This window comes from Cibotium barometz, chromosome 1 (genome assembly GCF_041138505.1).
Source record: "Cibotium barometz isolate CiBa-2024 chromosome 1, ASM4113850v1, whole genome shotgun sequence".
Taxonomy (NCBI): domain Eukaryota; kingdom Viridiplantae; phylum Streptophyta; class Polypodiopsida; order Cyatheales; family Cibotiaceae; genus Cibotium; species Cibotium barometz.
The window spans coordinates 33,186,297-33,211,919 of NC_141046.1; the positions used below are offsets into that span (position 1 = coordinate 33,186,297).

Below are 25,623 nucleotides of genomic sequence, written 5' to 3' on the forward strand. Positions count from 1 at the left end.
AAAAGTCTCCCATATATAATAGGTCATGCCTGTGGTTAGGTCTGTATGGAGACCTGACCAATGTTGCCGACTTTGTCTTGTGGATCTGAAACTTAAGCTAAAGGAAAATATGCAACAAATTGGTGAATAAACTGTGTAACTGCAAAAAGATCACACTTACCATCTTACTGAAATTTGGCTAGCCCGTATGATAGTGGTTGATGGAGTGGATGAGGTACTAGGACCAGGTGCCATTTTGGGAAGAGTTGCCATAAGATTGGCCTGTACGGTTGCTAGCAATTGCTGATGCTTCAGTTACATGGCTTCCCAATCTAGCTTACGTTGGTATTCCAACGATGCCTAGCATCGATCTTCAGCCTCCTTGCGTTTGGCGTCTTCTATATGTCGTGCCTCATCAAGTTCCCTTCTTCTTTGTTGCTCCATGAGAAGAAGCATGTGCCGAAAAATTTGGCAACCCTGCTTTGTAAACTCCTGTTTAGGCTGTTCTTTTTTTTCTTCTGCTTCTTTTTCTGCTTGTAGCTATAGCCTGAGTAACGTGTTTTGCTCCATTAGCTCTTGAAGGAGTATATTTGTGCCAACTGCTGATCTGTGTTGCCTATGTTGGTCGACTGCTACTCTATGTTGCTTATGCTGGCCACAAAGTCTGCCGACTTGGAATAGGGGCTGGCCCATAAACCCATGCAATGATTGTCCCATGGGCTGGCCCATGGACCTAAGCTTACATATTCTTGTAAGCTTTATGTATGCACCTAATGAACTGACTAAACTTGCCATAATCCTAAGATGACCTAAATGCTTGTTCTCCAACTGGGTTAAGGGACTCAAGTGGGTTAAGGGATTGACCCTGACATCTAAGGTTGGGAAACTGACTTTGCCTGACTGGGGCTCACAATGGGGTCACCGCATACGGCAAATATTCCTAAAAAAGGTACAAATTTATGTGTCAAGTATAGCACTGTTGATGAACCAGTGTGTCACACCACACCTCAGTGAATGGTGCATGTGACAAGGGCACTACCACGCCACCCAATAAGTCCATCCAGGGCATATGGACAGAGGTAATACGCACCCTCTGTGGCAAGTGGGAGAAGCTACGAGGCGGCTCTCAGCATATGCGGAAGAGCCGAGAGATTTTTCTGCGGATTTGGAGCAGCGGTCCTTTCCTCAAGGTCAGAGATAGCAAGGTTACTTGGCATTACATGCTACCTGTTTGGCTGCCCCCCCTCCAATTGTATGAGAGAGCCTTCCTTCTAGAGCGGCCAGCCAACAAGGAAGAGCCCTTCTCTATCCCCAATTGTTTTTCTTGTCTCCCTTGATTGAGATTCGGTCATGTACTTAGCCCTTTTGGCTGTATTTTTGGTAACTAATGGAAGGATTTTAAAAAAGAGAGAAGGGGAGCAGATGTAGTAACACGGAGCAGTGTGCACGAAGGTGGGGGAGAGAGAGACGGGCTCAAGTGCAGGAAGAGGGGCTGTACAGATAGCGGGGAAGGGGGGGGAAGATTTCTAGTTGTAGGTTTTACCATGCGGTCCTCATTAAAGGTTAGAACGAAGAAACTCAAGTATTGTTAAGAAAAAGCCTATGTGAAGCAAGAGATCATATAAGGGGGAAAGAAGAGTCATGCTGATGCAAAAATGGTACGTGAAAAGGGCACAGGAGAGAGCTGACAAAGAGTACAAGGAACAAGGAAAGGACGGATATGATTAGATGAATACAAAATGGGGGCAAGAAACAAGGAGGAGAAACACATGCAGGGAGGAGGTGGGGCTCTGGCACAAAGAAGGGAGCAGACTGAGAAAGGCAGTGTAGGCTGAGACAGGCAGAGGAAGGCAACAGGAAGCACAAGCCTGCCCGGAAAACAAAGGTCCAGAGTGGAGGTGGGCACACACACTGGCCGGCAATGTGCAAGCAGAGAAAGAGGCGGCGAGCCTGCAGCCAGTAAAGGAGGGGCCTCAGCTATTGCCAACCATCACAAAAGTAACACATCCAAAGGTTCTCACACACACATGCACTCAGTTTTTTGAAAGCAATTCTTTAAATATTGCATACCTTCTCCCCAGGAGTAGGACCTTTTTTTCCATCAAAATCTCTTGCAGTGAGAGCCGCAAACCCAATGGAAGGCAAGCCTGAAAGACAGTATCCAAACATGTAATGTCAACTCAAATTGAAAAATGGGAGCAGAAAGTCTTGGACCAAAGGTACATCAGATCATACTTTTTCATAGAAAGCATACAAGAATTTAATGCGCATGGTCAGTTTACAAACCTGACTGAAACACAAGTAATTTTCCTCCATTAGACTTTATTGCAAGAGCAGCTCCCTGTACCAGCAAACAAAATAAGAACCCTTAGTAGGACCGCCAACCTATAAATTCACAATGACCATATTAGATAAGAAATAGAGCCGCATTTGATATCCAATAAACAAGTCTGTCTGCCTCTCATGATGTTGAAGATAATTACCTTGATAGCAGCACCACAAGCTGAGTCCGGAATCATAGTTCCCTGGAACATGCTCGGAATGTTTTCAAGAAGCTGTTCCAACTGCTCACGATACTGCCACCTCTTGATATCAGATTTGAATGACAAAATCCATCTCTTTCCAGATGTATCTGGTAGCAGGCTGCCCATGTGAAATAAAAAACTGGAGCATATTTAGAATCACATACCTCAATGACCGGTACAGTTAGCCCTGATTGAAGAGGAGTATAAACATCTTGAACATCAGGCACCACTAGCATAGATGGCTGTCAATAAACAGAAGGTACTTTGCTCAGCAGTTCATTGACTACCGGAAACAGTCTTGACAGTAATTTACATCGGTTTCACTTTGCTATGCTACTTTGCTTCTTGTGGTCATCCTCACCACATATATTTGCCAACATTTATAGTTCCACACTCAAAAACATGAAGTATCTCATGATCTGTGAGGGCTCAGAAACATGGAAAAAGATCCAAATGGAGAGACAACAAACACAGCTAAAGCAGATTGTCGCTGAAATCGTCACCTCTGAAGCAAAATCACATCCCATAATTCCATGTGATGCAATGTGACAGGCACCCCACCAGCAAGCACTGCCATGCCTATGTGGCATACCCAACCATGCCACGTAGCAGGGCCTACATCATGTCACGTGGCACAATTTTTTCTTGATACTTGCATTTGTTTGCCACATGGTGTTGTGTGGCAAGGTCCACCATGCTAAATGATACTTCGTGGTGCACAACCCTTTGAGAAGTGTTTTTTGTTATAATTTCTTGCTGTGGAACTAGCAGCAGCAAAGTGGAGCTAAAGGCAGTACATTCCAAAAAATAAGAGTATTACAACAGCCTATGAAAACGCGGAGACATTCTAACTAGACTTAACGTTAAACGTAGCAAAGAATGGGGCATGCCTGATACCATGACACTGCATATACCCAGAAGGTGAACAAGAACCGTTGGAAATAGGAAAATCATGAGGTCCCTGAATTTTTCAAAAAAGCACATACAGACAAGGCAGATGATAAATGGGCTACAAGCACCTGTTGAGCTTGACTGAGGTTGTAAAAGTGTAATGTATTGTCGAACGTCGCAATCCCAACTTTCACCTGTGGACCATCCTGAAACAAAAAGATTTTAATTATCACACAGATATCAATGAAGATCACATGGACAACCTCCCTAGCACTCCAGCAGCCTAAATAAATCAAGAGGTAAAAATGGAGCTAGTAAGGGAGGGCATTTCCATACAGGAAGGTCTCCAAGGGCCCTCTGCACTGCACTACAAGCGGCTGCTGTAGCTCCTGTTGCTACTGCATTCATGGATACATCTATGAGGAAAAAGAACACTGGAAACATCGGAGGCCGAACCTGTCAAAAAGGCAAAACATATTAATAGACTGGTTTCAAATCCCTCCCTCCTTCTGTAACTGGTTCCGGGTTTCTCAAAGGGGAAAACACAGGCACTTGACTAATACCCACATAACCATAAAAGCTTTAAAAATGTCAAAATCACACTGGGGCCCAAAATGCCCCCCCACCCCCTCCTCCTTTCACTTCCCCTTCTTGGAGCATTTTATTACCCAATGAGAAAATTTATCATGTACAAGCTATTAGGGCCTTTCTTCTCCCAGCTTGAGATGACCAGATTATCCACATACAAATCCACAAGCTTCAAAATACCATGATTTACCAGAAGATACAAAATCCCACATTGCTTGGTACTCCTACCTGTTGTGGGTACTGATTATCCCCACACACACACAGGCCTTCAAATGAATACTTGCAAGTACATATAAGAGTACAGCAAGTACAGATTATGCATATGCCATAATGCCAGTACCGCCATGTACAAAAGTATGGCCAAAATTCAACCCTAATAGCAAGTAGAATGACAGTGTCGGCACAACAAGTACAGGTATGGCTGGAGCTTCCCCATTTGCAGCCTCCCTCTCCAATGGGTCAACTGTCATGTCATGCCAGTAGGATTGGGAGCCTATCCTCTTATTCTAGGAAGGCCATGGTTGCGGAGAGTGGGTGCCATTCAGAATTGGGGAAAGGGGTTAATAATTGTACACACAAGTGATGGAAAAAGGATGAGCTTCTTCTTGTGGGCCGGAAGTGATAGGAGGCCAGCCGGGGCCAACGTGACCTGGAGAGTGATCATTCAGCCACGTGGCAAAGGGGGGCTTGGCCTCATCGATCCCGCTATACAAAGTCGTGCCCTGCTCGGCAAGTTGATTGTCAGAGGACTCCTACCCGATAGTGAGCCTTGGAAGGATTTCCTTGTGGCCCGGATTTCAGCCCGCACTCCAAGCCTTGGAGGCCAATGGCTGCAGAGTACTAGATGGATCTTCACAGAGATGCGAGCCCGTGGTTTTAGCCTTGCCTTTGAGGAAAGATTCACAGCCAATCTACTTTGTGCTTGGGATCATCTCACGCCAGTCCTCAAACAGATTGCTCCAATGGCCTTAGAGAAGCAACTTCGGCAACCTTTGGTCTGGAACCCCGTGATCCGTTTACCCAGTGGCCATATGCTAGGGGCCCGACTGCATATATCTTGTGGCGCCTTGAGCATGGGGACCAACCAAGTCTCTCGGACATTGGATTGCACATAGGCAGTTACCTCAAGAGGAGCAAGAGAGAGGCCTGACAGGGATCCGGGGTAGGGACAGGCTCAGCATCGACATCATAGTTGCCAGGCGTTTCATGAAACGTGTTTCATAAACGTTAAATGTTTCATTCATTTTCCAGAAGTTTCAAAAACGTTTCATACAAAAAGGGGGGATACAGGCCTCAAAAATTATATACAGGTTTATAATATGTTAAAAATACGTTGCCTTCCCTGCAAAACAATATTAAACATGCATCATTTACACATTAAAACATGTTTTACAAGCTAAAACTAAAGAATCTAGGTGACCCAATTACAGTGGGCACCCAACTGAGTCACTGACCAATTGGCATAAATAAACTAGCAACATCAAGAATCAAGATCTGGATTTCATCATCAATGGTGAGTCTGTATCTGGCCCTTCGTGGTTGTACTTAGCCTTTGCAGCTGCTTTTTCTTTAACTAATTGAAGGATCTTTTTTCCGGAAAAAAAAAAAAGAAGAGCAAGACATTATTCTTCAAGTTTGAGATCAGATGATTCAAGTTCAAGAATAGTATCAACGAACAGCTAATAGACATCGCCAATATGACAAATTTCAAGAAGGTGTTATGGTTCATTTCTTTGTTGCTCAAGACAATGAAATCAAATTTTCCAAAGTCACAACCACCTTACTATGGTCCTCTTCGAATTATTAAGAAGAATTCTCCCTTGAGTTATAAGTTGGATTTACCACCTTCATGAACAAAAATTCATCCAACTTTTCACTTATCGTGGATTAAAAAGTGTATTCAAGGAGATTCACCTTTACAAGATGTTACAACTTCTATTCCACAGATTGAAGATGAACACATGATTTTGATTCTAGAATAGATTCTTGATGTTCGACAAAAAGCAACTCGACAAAAGATTATTACAGAGTTCTTGGTACAATGGAAAGATTTAGATGACTCGGATTCAACTTGGCGAAGCAATGAAGACCTTCAACAATACCCAGAATCGTTGCAAGGGTTCTTTCACCAATAGCAATCACTTATACAACCCTAAATCTTATTTTAAGTGGGAGGAAGTGTCCCGATTTGTGACTAATCTCTTAATTACAACCTCATCCTGATTATTAGTGAAGAGACACTATTCAAAGGTTGTCCTATTTTGCAACGGTTATTATGAAGAGACATGTCTTATGACCCTTCACCATAACGACACCTATTCACTCAAAAGTCTTAACTCTTTGAACAAGAGCCACACCCCTGCATTCGGGATATGACTCTTCACTTGTACCTTCTCTTCGGGCCCTATATATGAATCGCCCATGTCCCAATGCACCGACACTCAGCTTTCTGCTCTATTGTCTTAACTTTCAGTATTAACTCTTTAATCATGTTTTATAAATATCATTAGACTAGCAGTCGATGTCAAGGACAGATCTTTGCCAGATGCACTAGACTCAATCTCTCTTATCTCCTCTTGCTTGCCCATCATGGGAGCGTTTAGGGTTTTCCTAGAACGCAAGTAAACCATCCACTATGTGTGTGGGATCACTACTTAGAGGTTGCCCTAGAGTGAAAGTACTCCATCCACACAAGAGAAAACAGAATTGCCTACCCTGCATGGGTGATCCAAGGTCAAAGCTTTGATACCAATGTTACAGATGGAAGCTAAATGGAACCTTTATACTTGAATAGCACAGAACACTTCACAAAAATATTTGGTTCTATTGCGAAGGACTTCCCAAGATACTGACCATAAATGACGTACGGTTGGGCTGAATGCTGGTCACTAAGGAGAACTCCTGCTGGACAGCAATCTGTTGTGCGTTTTGCTCACACAAATGGGTGACCTGTGTTTTCCTCTACGCTGATTTTGGGACTGTTCTTGACCTCTGGCAGCATGCATTAATGGCTGAATTCTACATCCAACAGGGTCTTCAACCTCAGATAGATATGAGATGATGAGATGAGGCTCTATGGGCTGATACGCATGCATATATAGGGGTGATGCTGCTGGCCAACTGCAGGAGAAGCAGGCCCACCCGTTTTGGACAAGTCGGGGGGCTGAAAATCACCTAAAAAGGTATGCCACGAGTGGGCACCTTCAAATCTTGTCCTTTTCCCATCCATGGCCCCCATTTGGAGTGGCCCAAAGGGCTGCCCAAAGCCACTTCCTCCATGTCCCCCAATAACCTGGTGTTGCTAGTATCTTTCCCAAGGGTTCACACACACCGAGGTAACATGCTTGACCTCACTGACTGACGGGCTCCCGACCAATGGCCTATTAACAAGTGCCTGGGACTGGTGCACTTTATATCATACATGAGGGTTACAAGTGTGCATCTGACAGGCATCACACTGCCTTGTGTGCGGGACGTGCACAACACTCACTAACCCTAGGCAGTACACCGGCAACTCGTCCCTGGACAAGGGCTCACAATGAATCCACCTGGTTTTCGGTCTCAGGGGCTTGCACTTGTCGGTGATGTATGTCCATGTGGCATCCAAGTGCTGTGATGCACGTGACATTGTGTGCCTGCATTACCTGTATTCCTTTGCTCTACCTGCAGCAGTGAGAGGTCATCTCCAATGATAACCTTTGTGCTCCTTAGAGCAGCCCTTTTTTGTAAGAAGGCCTAACGGGATTGAGCATCCTTAAAACTCCAGAAGAAGTGTCCTCTCTCTACTTATATCTTTACCAGCACCCAACTGTTATATTCGGCATAGCTGTACCCCATCTTCCCTAATAAAGGTCCCTGCGCAGCCCTGTAATGCACACCTTAAGTGCCCTACTCTCTCTTCATCGAGCGTAGCTGTCATGATTGCATTTGTGTTAATTGGGGTGTTTCTTTACAACCTCTACCCATTGGGAGGTTGCCTCAACATCTTTACGTAAGCCTGCATTCTCAACCCCTTTTCGAAATGTGGTTGCCTGTATGTTTGGCACTGGCCTCCTCATGCTGATTCACCTCCAATAATACGAAGGCTGCCTGTTGCGACAACTCCATGAACTGCCAAATTCTGACATGTTCATATTTCTCCAAAGAGATCATTAGGGCAAGCCAACATGCACAGACACGTTTCTGTGATGTATCATATGCATCAAAACGGCTATCAGGCTATGGTAGTAGAGAGGCACTCAAGACTGTAACAAACCAGAGCAAACCTACCAAGGACTCCATGCTACGTAGAATATCCTACCAATCGGTTTGCCACAAGTAAAGCTCTGGCAATGTTTTACAAAATTGCACATATAAGTCTGTAACACAATCACCTCGTTTACTAATATGGTTACGTCCAACAAATTAATAAACCCATATTAACACTTACCAAAAACTCCTTTGTAGCCACAAACTCAACTGTGCCTCTAGAAAGCTCTGGCCTGCTGTCAACATCACGCCTCCTGTTATCAGGTCCTAAGTTGCAGTGGTAGTCACGAGGCGTGTCATTCGTCTGACCTGTAGTTAAACACATTTGACAAACTCAGACATGCCAGCACCTTTCAATAAGCAGAAATCTTCATTATGGCTTCCAATTTAATAATCTACAAAAATGTTTATCTTATCTTCTCAAGCATTTCATCATGCATTTGATGCATATTTGAATGTTTTGTGATGGTATTCATACGCGCTCAGGGTACAATGACAGTCATCGAGCATGCCCTTGCCACCTACGGACCCTACAGTGTAACTTGACATGAATGTAAGTGGTCTTGTTATGTTGCAATCTCTTGATTTGCAGTGCATGCATGTGTGCAAGTGTGTAGGTCATTACATGGTCTTCCTAAGGCTGAAAAAATCCTAGAATACAAGTGAAAAACAAGAGCAATGGATTATCTTAGCGTGCACATCCTCTAATGCCAGCCATACTAGATCTTAATGACAAATGGTAACATTCAGCTTAATTCTAACATCCACATCACTGGGTGCTTCATGTTCTCTGCAATTTGCTACACGCCTGCAAGTTGTCATAATATAAAATGCGCATATTTAGAAACTAGACTGCCACAGTCAGCTATACTAAGGGTACAGTTTTTATCTGAAGGTAAACAGTCATAAGAAAAAAGCCAATAAACATACCACAAAAGTTGCACTTAAAGTGGTGCCCCTGGTCAATGAACTTCATGAAAGGATTAACATACGCTTTGCATCTCGTACACCGAACAGGCCCACTTTCTCCAAAGTCTACTACCTGCAAACTCAGCATTTTCATCAAAGGTAAGCATCCTATATCTTTTAAAAAGCTTAAGCCATACAGACCCTGCCGGACATTTTGTACCGAATCTCAACATCATGGATGAAGCATGAGCAAAATAATGGTCAAACACATGATTGTAAAGATTAAGAGAAGAACCCAAACTGTACCTGAATGGGCTCCTCCAAGGGATGAGGTAAGGCTAAAGGCTGCACCATGAGAGCCAACGGCATGCTAGAATTTGCCAATAAATCTCCTGAACAAGGAATCTAATCACCACAGTAGTTACTATATGTTCCACCAGTTCACTCACCAAAAATAGCATGTATGATGTGCATATCTATTTGAGATTTATACCTGATTAAGTGTGCATCTCATGTACCGTGGGCTGCAGTTTCCCATATCTCTCACAATAAAGTTACTTGTCGCAGACTTACCAGAAAGAAAAAGACATGTATAAGCATGGAACCTCTTCTTATTACTAAAGCTTGTAAGAAAAAAACAGCTTTTATGCTTCCATGTGCACACAGAAGAAGCATACCGGAGGCAGTGCAGCCTGACTATTTGCCCTAGTCTCAAAACTGGTCACGGTGGGGCTTGTTTGGGGACGAGGGATCTGAGTCGGATCAATACGTGATGAGCCTGCTGCTGATGTTGCTGAAGGTGAGCCTGACTGAGAGGTACCTTGTGCAAGATACTGACTCATAGGTGGAGGTGGCAAGGGTGCCACTGTTTGTGCTGGCATGCCAGGTATAGTTTGGGGCCTTTGAACCTGTAGACAAGGTAAAATTGATTGATCAAGCAGAGAGGAGACAAAGTCATTTGCATACACAAGAGAAGACATACATGCACGCATGCACAAACACATTACCATCGGACAAGCCCCCTACCTAAAGTCATGCCTAGGGCACAGCTTGTTTCATTAATTGTGGACTACTTGTGCTTATCCGCAAGTGAAACTACACCAGCTAGGTGTGAACATCCTTGGGCACCGTCTCATGAATAATACACGCGTCGCGCGTCAACACTTAAAATGTAATAGCCACAATGCACAAAACAACTGAAAGATACATCACTGCACAAGATAATTTGCAAGAGACAAACCCTGCACAGTACCACTGCATTGTGCCATCTCCTTGCAACTGCCACCCGAAAGTCCCCTGTAGCACCTGCAGCCAGCCACATACGACCATGGCACAGCCACACCTCCGCCACCATCCGGGTCTCCCTTGCGACTCCTGCACAGAAGATAGCAGTCCGTTTACCTTCTCCCCTTCCCTCGAAGACTCATGGCTTCCTAGCCATGCCCACAACCTGACTGCATCCACACTTTTGTTCACGTCAGAACAAGGCTCTAATACCAATATAAGGTCACCCTAGACCTAGCCCTAGAACAATCTCACTAGAAACCACGTAGGAGCGAGGCTTAAGGCTCACCTCCCAGCCATAGAAACCTCTACACTCTCCCCCGAGCTGGAGGCCATAGCTACATCCTTGGAGAAGCTCCCCCCAGTAAGACTTGGCACCCTAGAGGTGTCGTCACGGTGAACATCCCCGATGGGCCATGCTCAACAATGTCAGACCAGACGATCATAATAACTTATGAGCCTAGGTAGGCCACTAGGCTTTATAATTAGCCCCAGTGCTTCTATAAGCTTTTAACCCTATAATTACTTATTACTATGCCTCCACTTATAACCTCTTCCCACGTTAGGGATATCTCCCCACTAGACGCCCGTGTCTTGCCTCCAACCTGACCCCACACTAGTGTGCACTTGTCGTGGACATAACAGCCACCCCAACCCCTCCCGCGTCAGCCAACCATCACCAACTTCTTCCAGACCCAAGAGGATGAGGACACGCACATAGTGGATTTCATGGACCCACCTCCATCTTGCCCGAGAGGAGTTACATCGGACCGGTCCAATGTGCCCAACACCCCCAGCCCCCAAAACATAGGCCACGATCGCCTCCTGATCCAAGACATACTCCATCGCCATCGACTCTCAAGCTACCTATCCACGTAACGTGGCTGAGGGAGACCTCTCGGTCATACTCTTTCATGTGCACATATGCCCATGGACAAGTTCCTCAGCTAGTCCAGCAGGGGCAGCCAGAAAAAGACCAGAGTTTAGGAGCATATTACAGTTTTGGGCCAAGGTTGGACTTGGAGAAGGACTTGGATACTCTGTCGGCTGCATGACTTGGTGCTGTCGGCTGCATACAGATGTTGTTGGCTGTACCAGAGGGGCAAGGCGGCTGCAGGCGCTCCAGATTCAGGCATTATGACCAGTCAGACTGCTGGTCGGCCAGCACTCCAAGAAAATCCAATAGCCTATAAATAGGCGTGTGCCCATTGATGAACTCATTCAGTCCTTTAGGGATTGAGTCCCTTAGGGTCCAAGTAGGGACCAGAATTTTGGTGTTTATCACCCTTTTGTGAAGACAGCCTAGGGCTGTAGCAGAGTACTCTTTTTGTACTATATGAATATACTGAATTTCCAGCATATCTCTCTCTCTCTACTCTCTCTCCATATCTGCGTTTTTGCATCACCATCTCTCCAGGAGTGTTTAGGGCTGAAAGAAGACTCTCAGAGCTTCCGCATGTTACATTGTTATCAAAGCATCAGGCTCAGCAAAGCTAAACACTAATTCGGTCCCATATGATAGTGTACAGGTCCAAGGTACAGGAAAGTACACGGATAGGAGCACAGAATCGGGAAGAGCTCCCAGGAGGTTTGTTGGTGGTGTTCCACAGAGCCAGAGGGGATGGCAGTCGTGTGAGCCAGATAGGTTCTCGGGCAACGGTACAAGGGAGGATTACCCCCCAAGGGGTGATGTGAGAGTGCCAGACTCATTTCTCAGGAATGAAGACCAAGATAGTGTTCAGAGTCACGGCAGGAATGGATTATGGACTAGATGGAAACAGATGCATAGATCTTAGTCTGTGACAGAGTAGTTTGGAGACCGGGCTGGGCTTTCGGAGAAAAGGGTTGCCAGGGATGGATGGATGACAGAGGGACTTCGGGAAAAAGAATGGGATGATGACAGTCATCCAAGAGCAGGTTGGAATCCCATCATCAAGTTTAGCAATCAAGTTTAGCAGAGGGGGATGTCATGTGCACATATATATGCCCATGGACAAGTTCCTCAGCTAGTCCAGCAGGGGCAGCCAAAAAAAGATCAGAGTTTAGGAGCATATTACAGTTTTGGGCCAAGGTTGGACTTGGAGAAGGACGTGGATACTCTGTCGGCTACATGACTTGGTGCTGTCGGCTGCATAAAGATGATGTCGGCTGTACCAGAGGGGCAAGGCGGCTGCAAATGCTCCAAATTCACGCATTTATGACCACGCGGCTGGCCGACTGCTGGTCGGCCAGCACTCCAAGAAAATCCAATAGCCTATAAATAGGCGTGCATGCCCATTGATGAACTCATTTAGTCCTTTAGGGATTGAGTCCCTTAGGGTTCAAGTAGGGACCAGAATTTTGGTGTTTATCACCCTTTTATGAAGACAGCCTAGGGCTGTAGCAGAGTACCCTTTTTGTACTATATGAATATACTGAATTTCCAGCATCTCTCTCTCTCTCTCTACTCTCTCTCCATATCTACGTTTTTGCATCAGCATGTCTCCAGGAGTGTTTAGGGCTGAAAGAAGACTCTCAGAGCTTCCACATGTTACATACTCATCCATGCTTGATATTTTGGAGAGTGATATGCCATCTATTGGGGGCTGATGCTCCTCTCATGTTTCGTGTTTCATGCTCCTGGTATTCCATGATGAGATTTCCATGGACAGTTTTGTATCACTCCAGCAATAGAGTCTTGATTTGTTTCATTTTATTTTCCGTTCCATGATAAGATATGCCATGGACATTATTGTCACTTTGGTCTCATAGGCCCATTGGGTCTTTAGCACATGCATAATATATCTTTCTTTCTTTCTCTCCAACTATTGATGCTCCTCCACCTACCCTGTCAAAGAAGTTTCAGATCTCCTCTCTCTCTCTCTCTCTCTCTCCGTGTCAAATCCCCAAGGATCTCCTCGTAGAACGCTCCCGGTTTGAGACTCGAAACCTGCAAACAAACAAACAAACAACAAGGGGGTGCAGGCCTGACTCACCTCCCAACCATGATAGCCGTGGGCAAGCCCATAGACTTGGCTGTCCCCACCGAGTCACGAGCTGAGCTAACTAGGTTGCCGTACCGACCAGCCTCTACCACGTGACGTCCCATACTGCCACGAAGCTACCCTCGCGGGCCTCGAGACTGCTGCCGGCCTCGGCTGCATAAAGCAGCGGCCTCAGTGCATAAAGCAGGTGCACGTCTGCACTAGATCCAAGCTCCAAGACCATAGAGCTCTCACAAACTCGCGAGACTCTCTATATGACTAATGACTAACCTTGCCCACCCTTTTATAGGCTCTTGGCCGGTCATCGGGCGTCCACACTTGGGCGCTCGCCCGTTAGTCTATCCCTGACTCAGCTCGCCAATCAGCCTGCCTAGCTCCAAGCTTCCCCAAACCTCGAAGCTAGTCTTGCGTGCGTGTAGCACCGTAGATGTCATGGCTCTGTGAAAATGGAACAGCACAAGTGTGGGCATGGTGGTTGCAGAGTCAGAATATTGAATGATTCACATGGGGGGTGCCCGGACAGAGTTAATGATGTGTGGACATCCCTAGGTGTGAAGGGGGGAACTTGAACATTAGAATTTTAATGTTTTATTAAAGTTGCCCCTAGGCCTTAGTGGCCCCTAGGGAACTTTAATAACAATTAAAGTGGGGGGGCCCTAGGATTATTATGGAGAGGGGGCAACTCCACTTTTGGAGTGTGTGCTTCTCTCTCCTCTCTCTCTCTCTAGCTTTTGGAAAACGTGGAGCAAAAGGAGTTGCGGGGAAGCGTGGAAAAGCAGAGGGGAGTAGGTCGACTGCTGAATTCTGTGCTGCTGCTGTTTTCCTCTGCAAATTCAGTCGTACACTCCACGTGTGCAGTCCGTACAGCACTGTACGACTGCAAGTACAGTGCGGCTGCTGTATTCTGCAGCAGTTTCTTCAGTGGGTGCAGGCGGCGCAGACAACCAGAGGAGGTACAGAGGCTGTGGGCTCTGACAGAGGTCGTACAGCAGGTACAGTCACCTGTACAACTGCTGAGAAAGGTGGCCGTATAGTCAAGTACAGGTGGTGTCTGCTGTACAACAGCAAGTACAGGTGCTGGGCATCATCTGTTGCAGGCGGCGCAGGCGACCAGCATCCAGACAACAGGCGGGCTACTACTGGTTACTGTAGGTACAGCCCGTACAGTCTTGTACGGACAGGTACCAACAAGTACATACTGGTACAGTGCTGTTCTTCAAGACTGTACAAACAGGTACAGCACTGAGGTGGATACAAGGAGGAGGGTGCAGACAAGTACATACACACGTGTGAAGCAGGGTTGTGGAATCAAGTGCCTGCAAGTACAGATTGGTACCGTTACTTCCTCCAATGCAGATACACGGGCTGATTTTGGTAAGCTCTGCATCTGTTCATCTATAGCTCTTTCTACTGCTTTATGTCTGTTGCAGATTTGAGCTATCTGGCCCCTTGTGAGAGGAGAGGTATGGCAGATTGACAAGGGTGGAGACAGAGGTTGAACAGTACATGTATGTATGAGCTGAGATGTTGAATCATGTGTCTGTATTAGACATGTTTGCTGAATTTTCAGCAATGGCTTTCTTCGAGGCAACCACGAGCTCACCCCCTTCAGAAAGTTGATGATTGGTCCCGGCAACGGAACGTTGAAACCGGCCTCTGACAGAAACCAGAGTGCGGTAGACTAGCAGTCACCCGTCCACTTGTAGTCTAGATATGAAAACAGAAAAGATTGGGGCTAGAGTGCCCAAATCTAAAAACAAAGCGACACCTGTTGGCCCCAAAGCTTGGCGCCCCTTGCGGTATTTCTTTATTCAATTCCAAAAGTATGAAAGGATGAGTACAACCAAAATCAGCCAAGAGATTACACCTGTATGTCCAATCTGACGGCCCACAATACCTCTTAGCACAGAGGATTCACGCACACAGATGTGTGTCTCAAAGCAACACACTGTGCCTCCCTCTCATCAGCCAAGACCACTAAGCAGGGCAGCCATGAGCATACATCTGGCATAACTCAAGATGAGTACTTCTATCATGAAGAGGAAGAGCAAGAGACTTCTCCTGACAAAGATGTATCTGAGGATATTCAAGCAGGAGAACAGGCTGCAGATGCTGAGCCTTATGAGGATGTAACACAGCCAGAGGATGTACATGGTAAAGAGGATGATGATGCTCGGTTCAAAGATCGCTTGGCTAGTGTTATGGATGTATTTATGCAGCTCACACATAGTGAGAGATTTGCTGAATTTATGAGATACCGCACAGAGCCCGAGAAAAAGAAGAAGGTTCATTCTAAGAATCTTCCACAGGGTCATAGTGGTGCCATCCCACAGGAACCATCTTTTGGCCAGTTTCCGAACATGCAGCATGCTTATGGTGCAAACTCTCAGAGTTCCTTCTATGGACAGCCACCGAGGGTCTTCAGAGACAAAGTATAACAAGTTGCCAATGCCCAAGAGGACTTCTGAGGAAAGACGGGCTTTGAGAGATGCTCATAAGTGTTTTTACTATACTGAAGAGGGGCATATGTCATTCAATTGTCCCAAAAGAAAGTCCCAAAAGGACTCTGACAATAAAGGAGAGCCCAAGTCAAAGAAACCAAAACCTTCTGCAGGCTTAGTTCCTGATCTTGTGGGGGAACAGCCAGGTGGTGAAGCAACAGAGTCGTGCAGGGCATGGGGCAAAGTGAGAGATCAGAATGCCTTGATCTTCTTTGACACAGGTGCTAGAGCCAACTTCATTTCACCAGATTTGGCTGGCCGATTGGGGATTCGCGCAGAGGAGATGGGGCCGTTACATGAGGCAAATATGGCTTGTCCAGGGTATGCAGAACCCGTTACTCCTATCATTGGGAAGCTTCGGCTTCATTTGCGGGGTTATGTGGACAGCGAAGAGTTCTTTATCATGCCACTTGATGGCTGTGATGTTTTGTTGGGGATGCCATGGTGCCACAGGGTACATGCGGTGGTGGATACTTACAATAGGAAAATCACTCTCATAGAGGGAAAGAACATGTATTGGATGTAAAACTCAAAGGGGAATCTGTTCCTATTGTATCCGCTTCAGCGATTTCATCAGTAATAAAAAAGCATCTTTCCGCGTACTTGATTTATGTAAAGGATGCACAAGATGATGAGTCTAAGTCTAATTTGTCAATGTTAGATAAGGATAGGACTAATTTCTTATGTGGGTTTCAAGATTGTTTTTCCGAGTCATTGCCAGGAGAACTTCCTCCTGAGAGGCCAGAAGATCATGCCATTGATCTGATTCCTTGTAGTACTCCACCGAATAGACCGCCGTACCGTGTTAGTGCAGCCCAGCAGGAAGAGATTATGAGTCAGGTGCAGGAGCTTTTAAATAAAGGGTTGATTCAGCCTAGCTCATCACCCTTTTGCTCACTTGTGCTCTTAGTGCAGAAGAAGGATGGTTCTTGGCGCATGTGTATTGATTACAGGGCTGAACAAGAATACCATCAAGAATCGATTCCCCATAGCGAGGATCGATGACATCTTCGAACGCTTACAGGGCTCCACAGTTTTTAGTCGTATTGACTTGAAAAGCGGGTATCATCAGATACGCATTAGACCCGAGGATGTACATAAGACAGCATTCCGAACCACGTTTGGGTTGTATGAGTTCTTGGTTATGCCCTTTGGTTTGACAAATGTGCCTGCCACATTTAACAGAATGATGGACAGGATTTTCAGGCCTCATAGAGAGTTTGTGGGCACATTCTTTGATGATATGATTGTGCATTCACAAACTCAGGAAGAGCATAGAAGGCATTTGGCCATTGTGTTTGAAAAACTCAGAAACCATAGGCTGGTTGTTAATGGCAAGAAGAGTGAGTTTTTCTTGCAAGAGATACATTTCTTGGGGCATATTGTGTCTGCGCATGGAGTCTGTATGGATCCAGCAAAGGTGGAAGCAATACTTAATTGGCCAGCTTTGAGGACCGTGCATGATGTACGCAATTTTCTAGGATTGTGTTCCTATTACAGGCGGTACATACGGCACTTTGCTGAAATTGCTTCGCCTCTTCATGCCTTGACAAAGAAGGCAACTCCGTTTAGATGGGCTGATCGGGAAATTACAGCATTCAAAAAGCTCAAAGAAAAGCTTACTTCGGACCCAGTATTGGTGTTACCGGACCTCCGAAAGGCTTTTGTTGTCCAGTGTGATGCATGTGGAAGTAGCATTGGTGCAGTTCTCATGCAAGAGGGACATGTCATAGCCTATGAGAGTCGAATATTGCAAGATGCTGAGAAGCATTTACAGGTTTATGAGAAAGAGATGTTGGCTGTAATTCACGCTCTTTCTACATGGAAACACTACTTGCTTGGGGCTGATTTCACTGTGCAAACAGATCATCAGACCTTGCGTTATTTCCTCACGCAAACTAAGCTTTCAGAGAAGCATATGCGTTGGGCAAACTTTTTGTCAATGTTTCACTTCCAGATTGTGCATGTGGAAGGCAAAAAGAATGTAGTGGCAGATGCTTTGTCACGCAAGCCATAGGTCTCTGTAGTTTCACTTGCTTATCATCATGAGCTTGATGAAATGAAAGAGCAGTATGCCCATGATGAGAACTTTGAAAGGTTGTATGATCAGATGTCTGAGGGTCAGCGGCATGAGCACTACTCTCTCAGAGATGGGTTTTTATTGATGCATGGCAGACTGTGTTACCAGGCCATTGCGACTCAAGGTTATGATTGAAAGTCATGCTCCACCGTATGCTGGTCATAGGGGTATTGACGCCACAATTAAAGCAGTGGAGACTTTCTTTTATTGGCCAACCTTAAGAAGAGATGTTGATGCCTTTGTGAGGCAATGCATCGTATGTCAGAAGGTAAAGTTTGACCGTCAGAAGACACCAGGGTTATTACAGCCTTTACCTATTCCAGATAGACCTTGGGAGAGCATTGCCATGGATTTTATATTTGACCTTCCACGGACACAAACGGGAAATGATGGCATCTGGACTATCATATGCAGGTTCAGTAAGCAGGCTCATTTCATTCCCGTGCGTAAGACGATCAAAGTGGATCATATGGTGAAGTTGTTCATGGTGAACATCTTCAAGTATCATGGCTTGCCTACGTCTATCATTAGTGACCGTGATCCATGGATGACGAGTTTGTTCTGGAGAGGGTTGTTTGACAACATGGGTACAACTCTCAAGTTTTCATCGTCATTTCATCCACAGACAGATGGTCAGTCAGAAGAGGCTAACTCTACAGTGTTGGATCTTCTCAAGTGTTATGTGTCAGAGCACAAGCAACAATGGGAAAAGTATCTTCCTTTGGTGGAGTTTGCATATAACAACACTGTACATACCTCAACACGCAAGGCGCCTTTTGAGATTGTGGAAGGAGGGAAGAAGGTACCACCCATTTTGCATACAAAGGATAAGATCTTTGAGGCTGATCAGTATGTGGAGAGTCTGGATGAAGCTTATCGCAGAGTTAAGTTGGCCCTCCAGAAAACTCAGCAGAAGCAAAAGAAAGCCGCACACCGTCACAGACGTGATTTACAGTTTGCATTGGGTGATTGGGTTCTTTTGCGCTTTGAAAAGGCTAGACTCAAGAAGATGAAGGGTAAAGAGCGCTTATTCCCTAAATTGAGCATGCGATATTATGGGCCTTTTCAAGTTTTGGAAAAGATTGGTGAGGTAACCTATCGTTTGAAGTTACCAGATCACTGGAGGATTCGCAATGCTTTTCACGTGAGTCTTCTTAGACCTTTCCGTGGGGATGTGCCTAAGGATGTATCAGATAAGGCTCAGCCGGAAGTTGAGGAACTTGATGAGGTTCTGATTCCAGAGCAGAAACTTGCACATAAAGAAAGGAAGGTACGAGGTAAAGTTTCCCGTCGCTATCTTGTGAAGTTCAAGAACTATTCACCGATGGATGCGAAGTGGATGGAGGAAGGTGACTTAACAGATTCACCTCAGGTTTTGCAGCTTTATCTCGATGCCTTTGAGTTAGAGCCGGCTCTTTTTGTGGCTCGTTCAGGTTCAGCAAAGCATGGGTCTAGAGCATTACCTCATGCTCAAGAGGGGGGTAGCACCTCCACTCCCTTGATACAGACAGGCGCAGATGACATCTAGAGGTCGCTTGGTGCAATTTTTATCTCACCCGAAGGTACTGATGGCTGACAGTACATCTGTTTATGGGACTTCTATGATATATGCGTACTAGTCACATGGAATTTTGTGGATATGTATGGTTCACAGTGGTATACAACTTGGACTATTACTACGCCATTGTTTTGCAGTGAATGATGTTACATGTACATGGCTTAGAGAGATTGGGACGCTGATCTTGCCATATTGTATATTTCACTTTGGATATTTTGTTGTATCACCAGAATGCAATCAAGGACGCTTGCCATTTTTCAAGAGGGGGGTATGTCATGGCCCTGTGAAAATGGAACAGCACAAGTGTGGGCATGGTGGTTGCAAAGTCAGAATATTGAATGATTCACATGGGGGGTGCCCGTACAGAGTTAATGATGTGTGGACATCCCTAGGTGTGAAGGGGGGAACTAGAACATTAGAATTTTAATGTTTTATTAAAGTTGCCCCTAGGCCTTAGTGGCCCCTAGGGAACTTTAATAACAATTAAAGTGGGGGGCCCTAGGATTATTATGGAGAGGGGGCAACTCCACTTTTGGAGTGTGTGCTTCTCTCTCCTCTCTCTCTCTCTAGCTTTTGGAAAACGTGGAGCAAAAGGAGTTGTGGGGAAGCGTGGAAAAGCAGAGGGGAGTAAGTCGACTGCTGAATTCTGTGCTGCTGCTGTTTTCCTCTACAGATTCAGTCGTACACTCCACGTGTGCAGTCCGTACAGCACTGTACGACTGCAAGTACAGTGCGGCTGCTGTATTCTGCAGCAGTTTCTTCAGTGGGTGCAGGCGGCGCAGACAGCCAGAGGAGGTACAGAGGCTGTGGGCTCTGACAGAGGTCGTACAGCAGGTACAGTCACCTGTACAACTGCTGACAGGTGGCCGTACAGTCAAGTACAGGTGGTGTCTGCTGTACAACAGCAAGTACAGGTGCTGGGCATCATCTGTTGCAGGCGGCGCAGGCGACCAGCATCCAGACAGCAGGCGGGCTACTACTGGTTACTGCAGGTACAGCCCGTACAGTCTTGTACGGACAGGTACCAACAAGTACATACTGGTACAGTGCTGTTTTTCAAGATTGTACAAACAGGTACAGCACTGAGGTGGATGCAAGGAGGAGGGTACAGACAAGTACATACACACGTGTGAAGCAGGGTTGTGGAATCAAGTGCCTGCAAGTACAGATTGGTACCGTTACTTCCTCCAGTGCAGATACACGGGCTGATTTTGGTAAGCTTTGCATTTGTTCAGCTATCTCTCTTTCTACTGCTTTATGTCTGTTGCAGATTTGAGCTATCTGGCCCCTTGTGAGAGGAGAGGTATGGCAGATTGACAAGGGTGGAGACAGAGGTTGAACAGTTCATGTATGTATGAGCTGAGATGTTGAATCATGTGCTTGAGTTATGCCAGATGTATGCTCATGGCTGCCCTGCTTAGTGGTCTTGGCTGATCAGAGGGAGGCACAGTGTGTTGCTTTGAGACACAGATCTGTGTGCGTGAATCCTCTGTGCTAAGAGGTATTGTGGGCCGTCAGATTGGACATACAGGTGTAATCTCTTGGCTGATTTTGGTTGTACTCAGCCTTTCATACTTTTGGAATTGAATAAAGAAATACCGCAAGGGGCGCCAAGCTTTGGGGCCAACAGGTGTCGCTTTGTTTTCAGATTTGGGCACTCTACCAGGGCTTGCAGCCTCCACATGGGTACAGCTGGAGAGACCACAGATCTTGATGCTCTCAAGGATGATACGCAGCAAACCATCTCTCCCGCACGACATTGTTCGAGCTGAGTTTGCTGCACCACCTATGGCAGTGAAGGCATTGTTCCAGACGATCTCCTTTATATACAGGATGAGGGAGATGCCCACGGAGAGATTATCCCGCCAAGCTTTTGAGGCATCCAGACAGCTAGCCGAGGCTGGACACAGTGGATCTTGGTAAGCACAGATGCTACAGTGGTTCTCACATCATGGGATAGACATTGAGCGGTTGCCACCTTTTCAGTATGCTCAGTCTGCTCCACGGGGTTACCTCTCTCTCAATGAGAGGAACAGAGTGACGAGACAGGACATATGGCAGCACTACATACAGGAGACATGGACAGCACCAGAGAGCCCACTACCACCGAAGATGCGGTATTACAGAGACCACTTTATGAGCATCTCAGGGGATGGGCTTATACATCGACCGCGGTACATGGATGTATACATGCCCCAGGGTTGCATCCGTACGTACGTACGGATCGATCCGTACCGTACGGAACGTACTGTACGGATCCGTACGCGTACGGATCCATCCGTACGTTTATTTTTTTTAAAAAGCCCCTTTTTGACCTTCACCGTGCGATTTTGGCCTTGTTTTGGAATTTCGCCTGTTTCGCCTACAGCGCTCTATTTCGCTCCGTCTCTGCACACTGTGCACATTGCAACCAGGTAATTCACACGCTCTCTCGCTCATGGCCTTGGTCCCTCATGATGCATCTCTGTCTCGTACTGTACTCTCTCTCTCTCTCTCTCTCTCTCTCTCTCTCTCTCTCTCTCTCTCTCTCTCTCTGCCAATGTACTACATGATTAATCTCGTCTCTCTCTCACTCCCTCCCGAGTCCGGGGTCCCTCTCTCTCTCTCTCTCTCTTTCCTCCTTTGGAGTATGCTCTACGCTCTCCCTCTCTCTCTGTCTCTCTTTCTTCCTTTGGAGTATGTACTCTGCTCTAAGCTCTCTCTCTCTCTTTGTTTGTGTCACAGAGCTTCCAGGATCCAATATGCCGAAGCCATGCAACCCCTACTGGCAGGAGCACACGAATGTCATCCGTGTTATTAATATGCCGACCCAAGCTGGTTCTGGCACGCGTAGATGGCAGTGCAAGTATTGCAACTTCGAGCTCACGAGCACAATTTCTCGTGTCGTGATACACTTGACAGGTATTGGCACCACCGGCAATTGTGGTGGGTGCAAGCAGGTGCCGCAGGATATCAGAGACAAGCTCATTGCTGAGAATTCATCAACAGCAAAGGGTTCAAAGAAGGTAAGGGGCAGCCAGCACACTCAAGATGCACTTCATGATGCGCTTGTGGGGGAGATGGGTGATTCTTCCACACAGGATAGCCAGTCTACAAGGGGCAGAAAGAGGGCCCGTGTCATGCAGGAGGGTGATGAGGACGATGATGCACATGTGCTGAGACAGAGTACTTTGCCTTCACGTGTGTCATCTCTTTCGTGGGTGAAAGAGAGACAAAAAGTGGCTGAGATGGAGATTGCAAGCACTCTTGTGGAGTGCAACATCTCCTTCAATGTACTGAGGACTGATCAATGGAAGAGAATGGTGAGGGCCATAGCAGAGGTTGGCCACACAGACTCGTGGTCCGGGGTGGAGTATAACAAAATGCGTACCACGATGCTTGAAGAGCAGAAAGCCTTGATAGACAAGGCATTGGTACCTGTCAAGGCAGAATGGCAGTCTTTTGGGTGCACCATCATATCTGATGGCTGGAGTGATATGCGTAGACGACACATTATCAATATTTTGGTGTCCTCATGTCTTGGCACATACTTCTTGCGGGCTGTGGATGCAGGAAAGGCAGGAGAATCCATCAGTGCTGAGTTTATTTATCACCACATTAGACAGGCAATTTTCGATGTTGGGCCAGAGAATGTGGTCCAAGTGGTGACAGACAATGCTTCAAATTGCAAGCGTATGGGTGAATTGGTCGAGGCAGAGTTTCCTCGCATTGCTTGGACTCCTTGTGCTGCACATTGCTTGGACCTGCTGATGGAGGATATTGGAAAGTTGCCATGGGTGCAACCTAATGTTGCAGATGCCATGAAGATTACTACATTTTTCCGAAAAAAACATCAGGCTTTGGCCATCTTCAGGAGCCATAGTGCACTTGATATGGTGCGACCCTCGAAGACCAGGTTTTCTTATATGTTCTTGGTCTTGCAGAGGCTTTTTAGATTGCGGGACCCACTACTACAGACTGTGGTGGACCCGAAATGGAGGTTTATGCACCATGCACAGACAGAGGCCACTAGATACATTCAGCGGAAAGTGCTTGACGAGGCCTTTTGGACAGAGGTACAGAGCTTGACGGTGGCATTGCAGCCTATCCATGTCCTCCTCCGAATCACAGATATGGAGGGCTCTACTCTTGGACTGGTCTATCATCTCTTCATGGAGATGAAGCGCCATATTGCCACCTGTACGACATTGACGGAGTCTCAGTGAGTGTACACTTGGATATTGTTCTTGGTTGATTATATTAATATTAAATAATATGCACATTGCAACAATGAACAATATGTTTAAAGTTATATTATATAATGACTGTTGGAATGTTGGCTTGTCAATTTGTAGCCGTGGTGACATCCTGGCTATTGTAGAGCGGCGATGGACATTTATGAGCCGTCCCATTCATGGGATGGCTGCATTGCTTCATCCCTTCTACAAGAAGCCAGAGCTGTTTAGTGAGAGCACTCTGCTCACGCAGAAAGACCAGTACATCAACATAATGTACGACGAGGATGAGCAACTTGAGGTTGATGCAGAGATGGTGAGTTTTATGAACAATCTAGGACCATCCTTTGCTAGAGCGGTGGTTTTGAGAGAGGAGGCGACGAAATTTACTCTCACGTGGTGGCAGAGCTATGGAAGACAAGGTCTTCCAAAGCTGACTCATCTTGCTCTCCGAATCCTCTCGCAGGTACTCTTGACTCTTTCACAATTGCATCCATCTTTAAAGTTTGATTCATTAAGGGTTTTGACTCCGAAATCGTATCGTGATTCGTGATCGTAGGATTGTTCTGCTGGTGCTTGTGAGCGCAATTGGAGTGCCTACTCCTTGGTTCACACGAAGATCCGCAATCGACTTAGTACCGCTCAGCTGGAGCGATTAGTGTATTGCCGAGCTAACATGAAGCTCGTGCGAGATTATCATGCTTTGGGGGCACCCAAGCAGGTATATTTAAGTTTTAATTGTCGTACGTCTTTTGACACATTTCAATATAAGTCATTTCTTGTGGTTCTGACTTGTCGGATTTTGCTTTTCCACAGGCAGATCCGACCCATGTGAAGATGGTGCCAACCTCTATTGAGGGCGATGTGGAGCAGCGTGTCAGAGACGAGCAGGCAGATATTATACGACTCCTTCATAGAGAGTTGGAGAGCATCGATCGTCGTGTCACAAGGTCACGCGCACGGGCTTTGGCGAACCTTTGCGTGAGGAGGCTGCAGATTCAAAGAGCACTAGACGGAGGAGCATTCGTCGGGGGAAGCTGCCTGTTCGTACGCAGCGGACTCGGGCGAATGAGGCTGTCACTCTCATTCATACTCAGAGTGAGCCAGGAGATGATGATGTAGCACATGGATCTCATGATACATCTTTCACATCATCACATGTGCCCGTGATGGCAGAGCCTGAGTATGACGACGAGGGCAATGTCTTGACAGATGGGGACTTGCTCTCTTCTGGTGCATCGTCATCATCATCATCTGATGAGGAGTTTTGACTCTTAGATCATGTTTCATTGTGGAGTCTAGACTCTGGACTAGCCCTTATGGGCCTTTTGAGGACATTTCTATGATGTAGTGTTGCAGCTTGCTATGTAGTATGTGCATTGTATTCAGTTTGTTTTGAATCTTGATGCATTTGCAGCCTTTTGACATGGATGAGAGTCGAGACTTTTGTTGTGTGAACACTAATTCATCAGTTTATATAGAGCTAACTTCTAAGAGTGGTGAGTGGTGATTGAAGATTGATCTCTGTCATCTGATTAAAAAATGGTTTTGGTATCTGATGTTTGATTTCTGAAGTAACAAGTTTTACAACATGCGGCAAGGGTTTTGTGATTACTAATCAAATGCGTATTAGCAAAGACCTTATTAGATTGTCTTGTAGGTCTCTCTCACAATTTAAAATGTCTTTGGATCTTTTTATGTTTATTTTGATATGAAATGCCATATAGATTGATATTTTTTACAATGGTACGTATTTTTACGTACACAAAAAATTTATCTGTACGGAACAACGTACAAATACGTACCGTACATTACGTACAGTACGTACACATCAACCTTGACATGCCCCACAGCTCTCGCGT

At 45.9% G+C, this 25,623-nt stretch overlaps 1 protein-coding gene and 1 pseudogene across 2 annotated transcripts in view; one reads left to right on the top strand and one right to left on the bottom strand.

Moving 5' to 3' along the window:
• Nucleotides 1–25,623, bottom strand: part of LOC147641894 (protein transport protein SEC24 C-like) — a 102,820-nt gene that overhangs the window by 19,417 nt on the left and 57,780 nt on the right. The window contains exons 2-12 of the mRNA XM_086800778.1: nt 9,818–10,048; nt 9,634–9,708; nt 9,447–9,545; nt 9,162–9,273; nt 8,413–8,540; nt 3,732–3,851; nt 3,524–3,601; nt 2,669–2,746; nt 2,463–2,555; nt 2,266–2,320; nt 2,050–2,126 (exon numbers count right to left, since the gene is read on the bottom strand). Of these exons, the coding sequence (XP_086656904.1) occupies nt 2,050–2,126; nt 2,266–2,320; nt 2,463–2,555; nt 2,669–2,746; nt 3,524–3,601; nt 3,732–3,851; nt 8,413–8,540; nt 9,162–9,273; nt 9,447–9,545; nt 9,634–9,708; nt 9,818–10,048 (1,146 nt within the window). The remainder of the gene's footprint in view (nt 1–2,049; nt 2,127–2,265; nt 2,321–2,462; nt 2,556–2,668; nt 2,747–3,523; nt 3,602–3,731; nt 3,852–8,412; nt 8,541–9,161; nt 9,274–9,446; nt 9,546–9,633; nt 9,709–9,817; nt 10,049–25,623) is intronic.
• LOC147641895 (uncharacterized) lies at nt 22,135–25,188 on the top strand (annotated as a pseudogene). Its single transcript, XR_015266345.1, has 4 exons — nt 22,135–23,748; nt 23,882–24,227; nt 24,321–24,482; nt 24,578–25,188. The product of XR_015266345.1 is annotated as an uncharacterized LOC147641895 (transcript).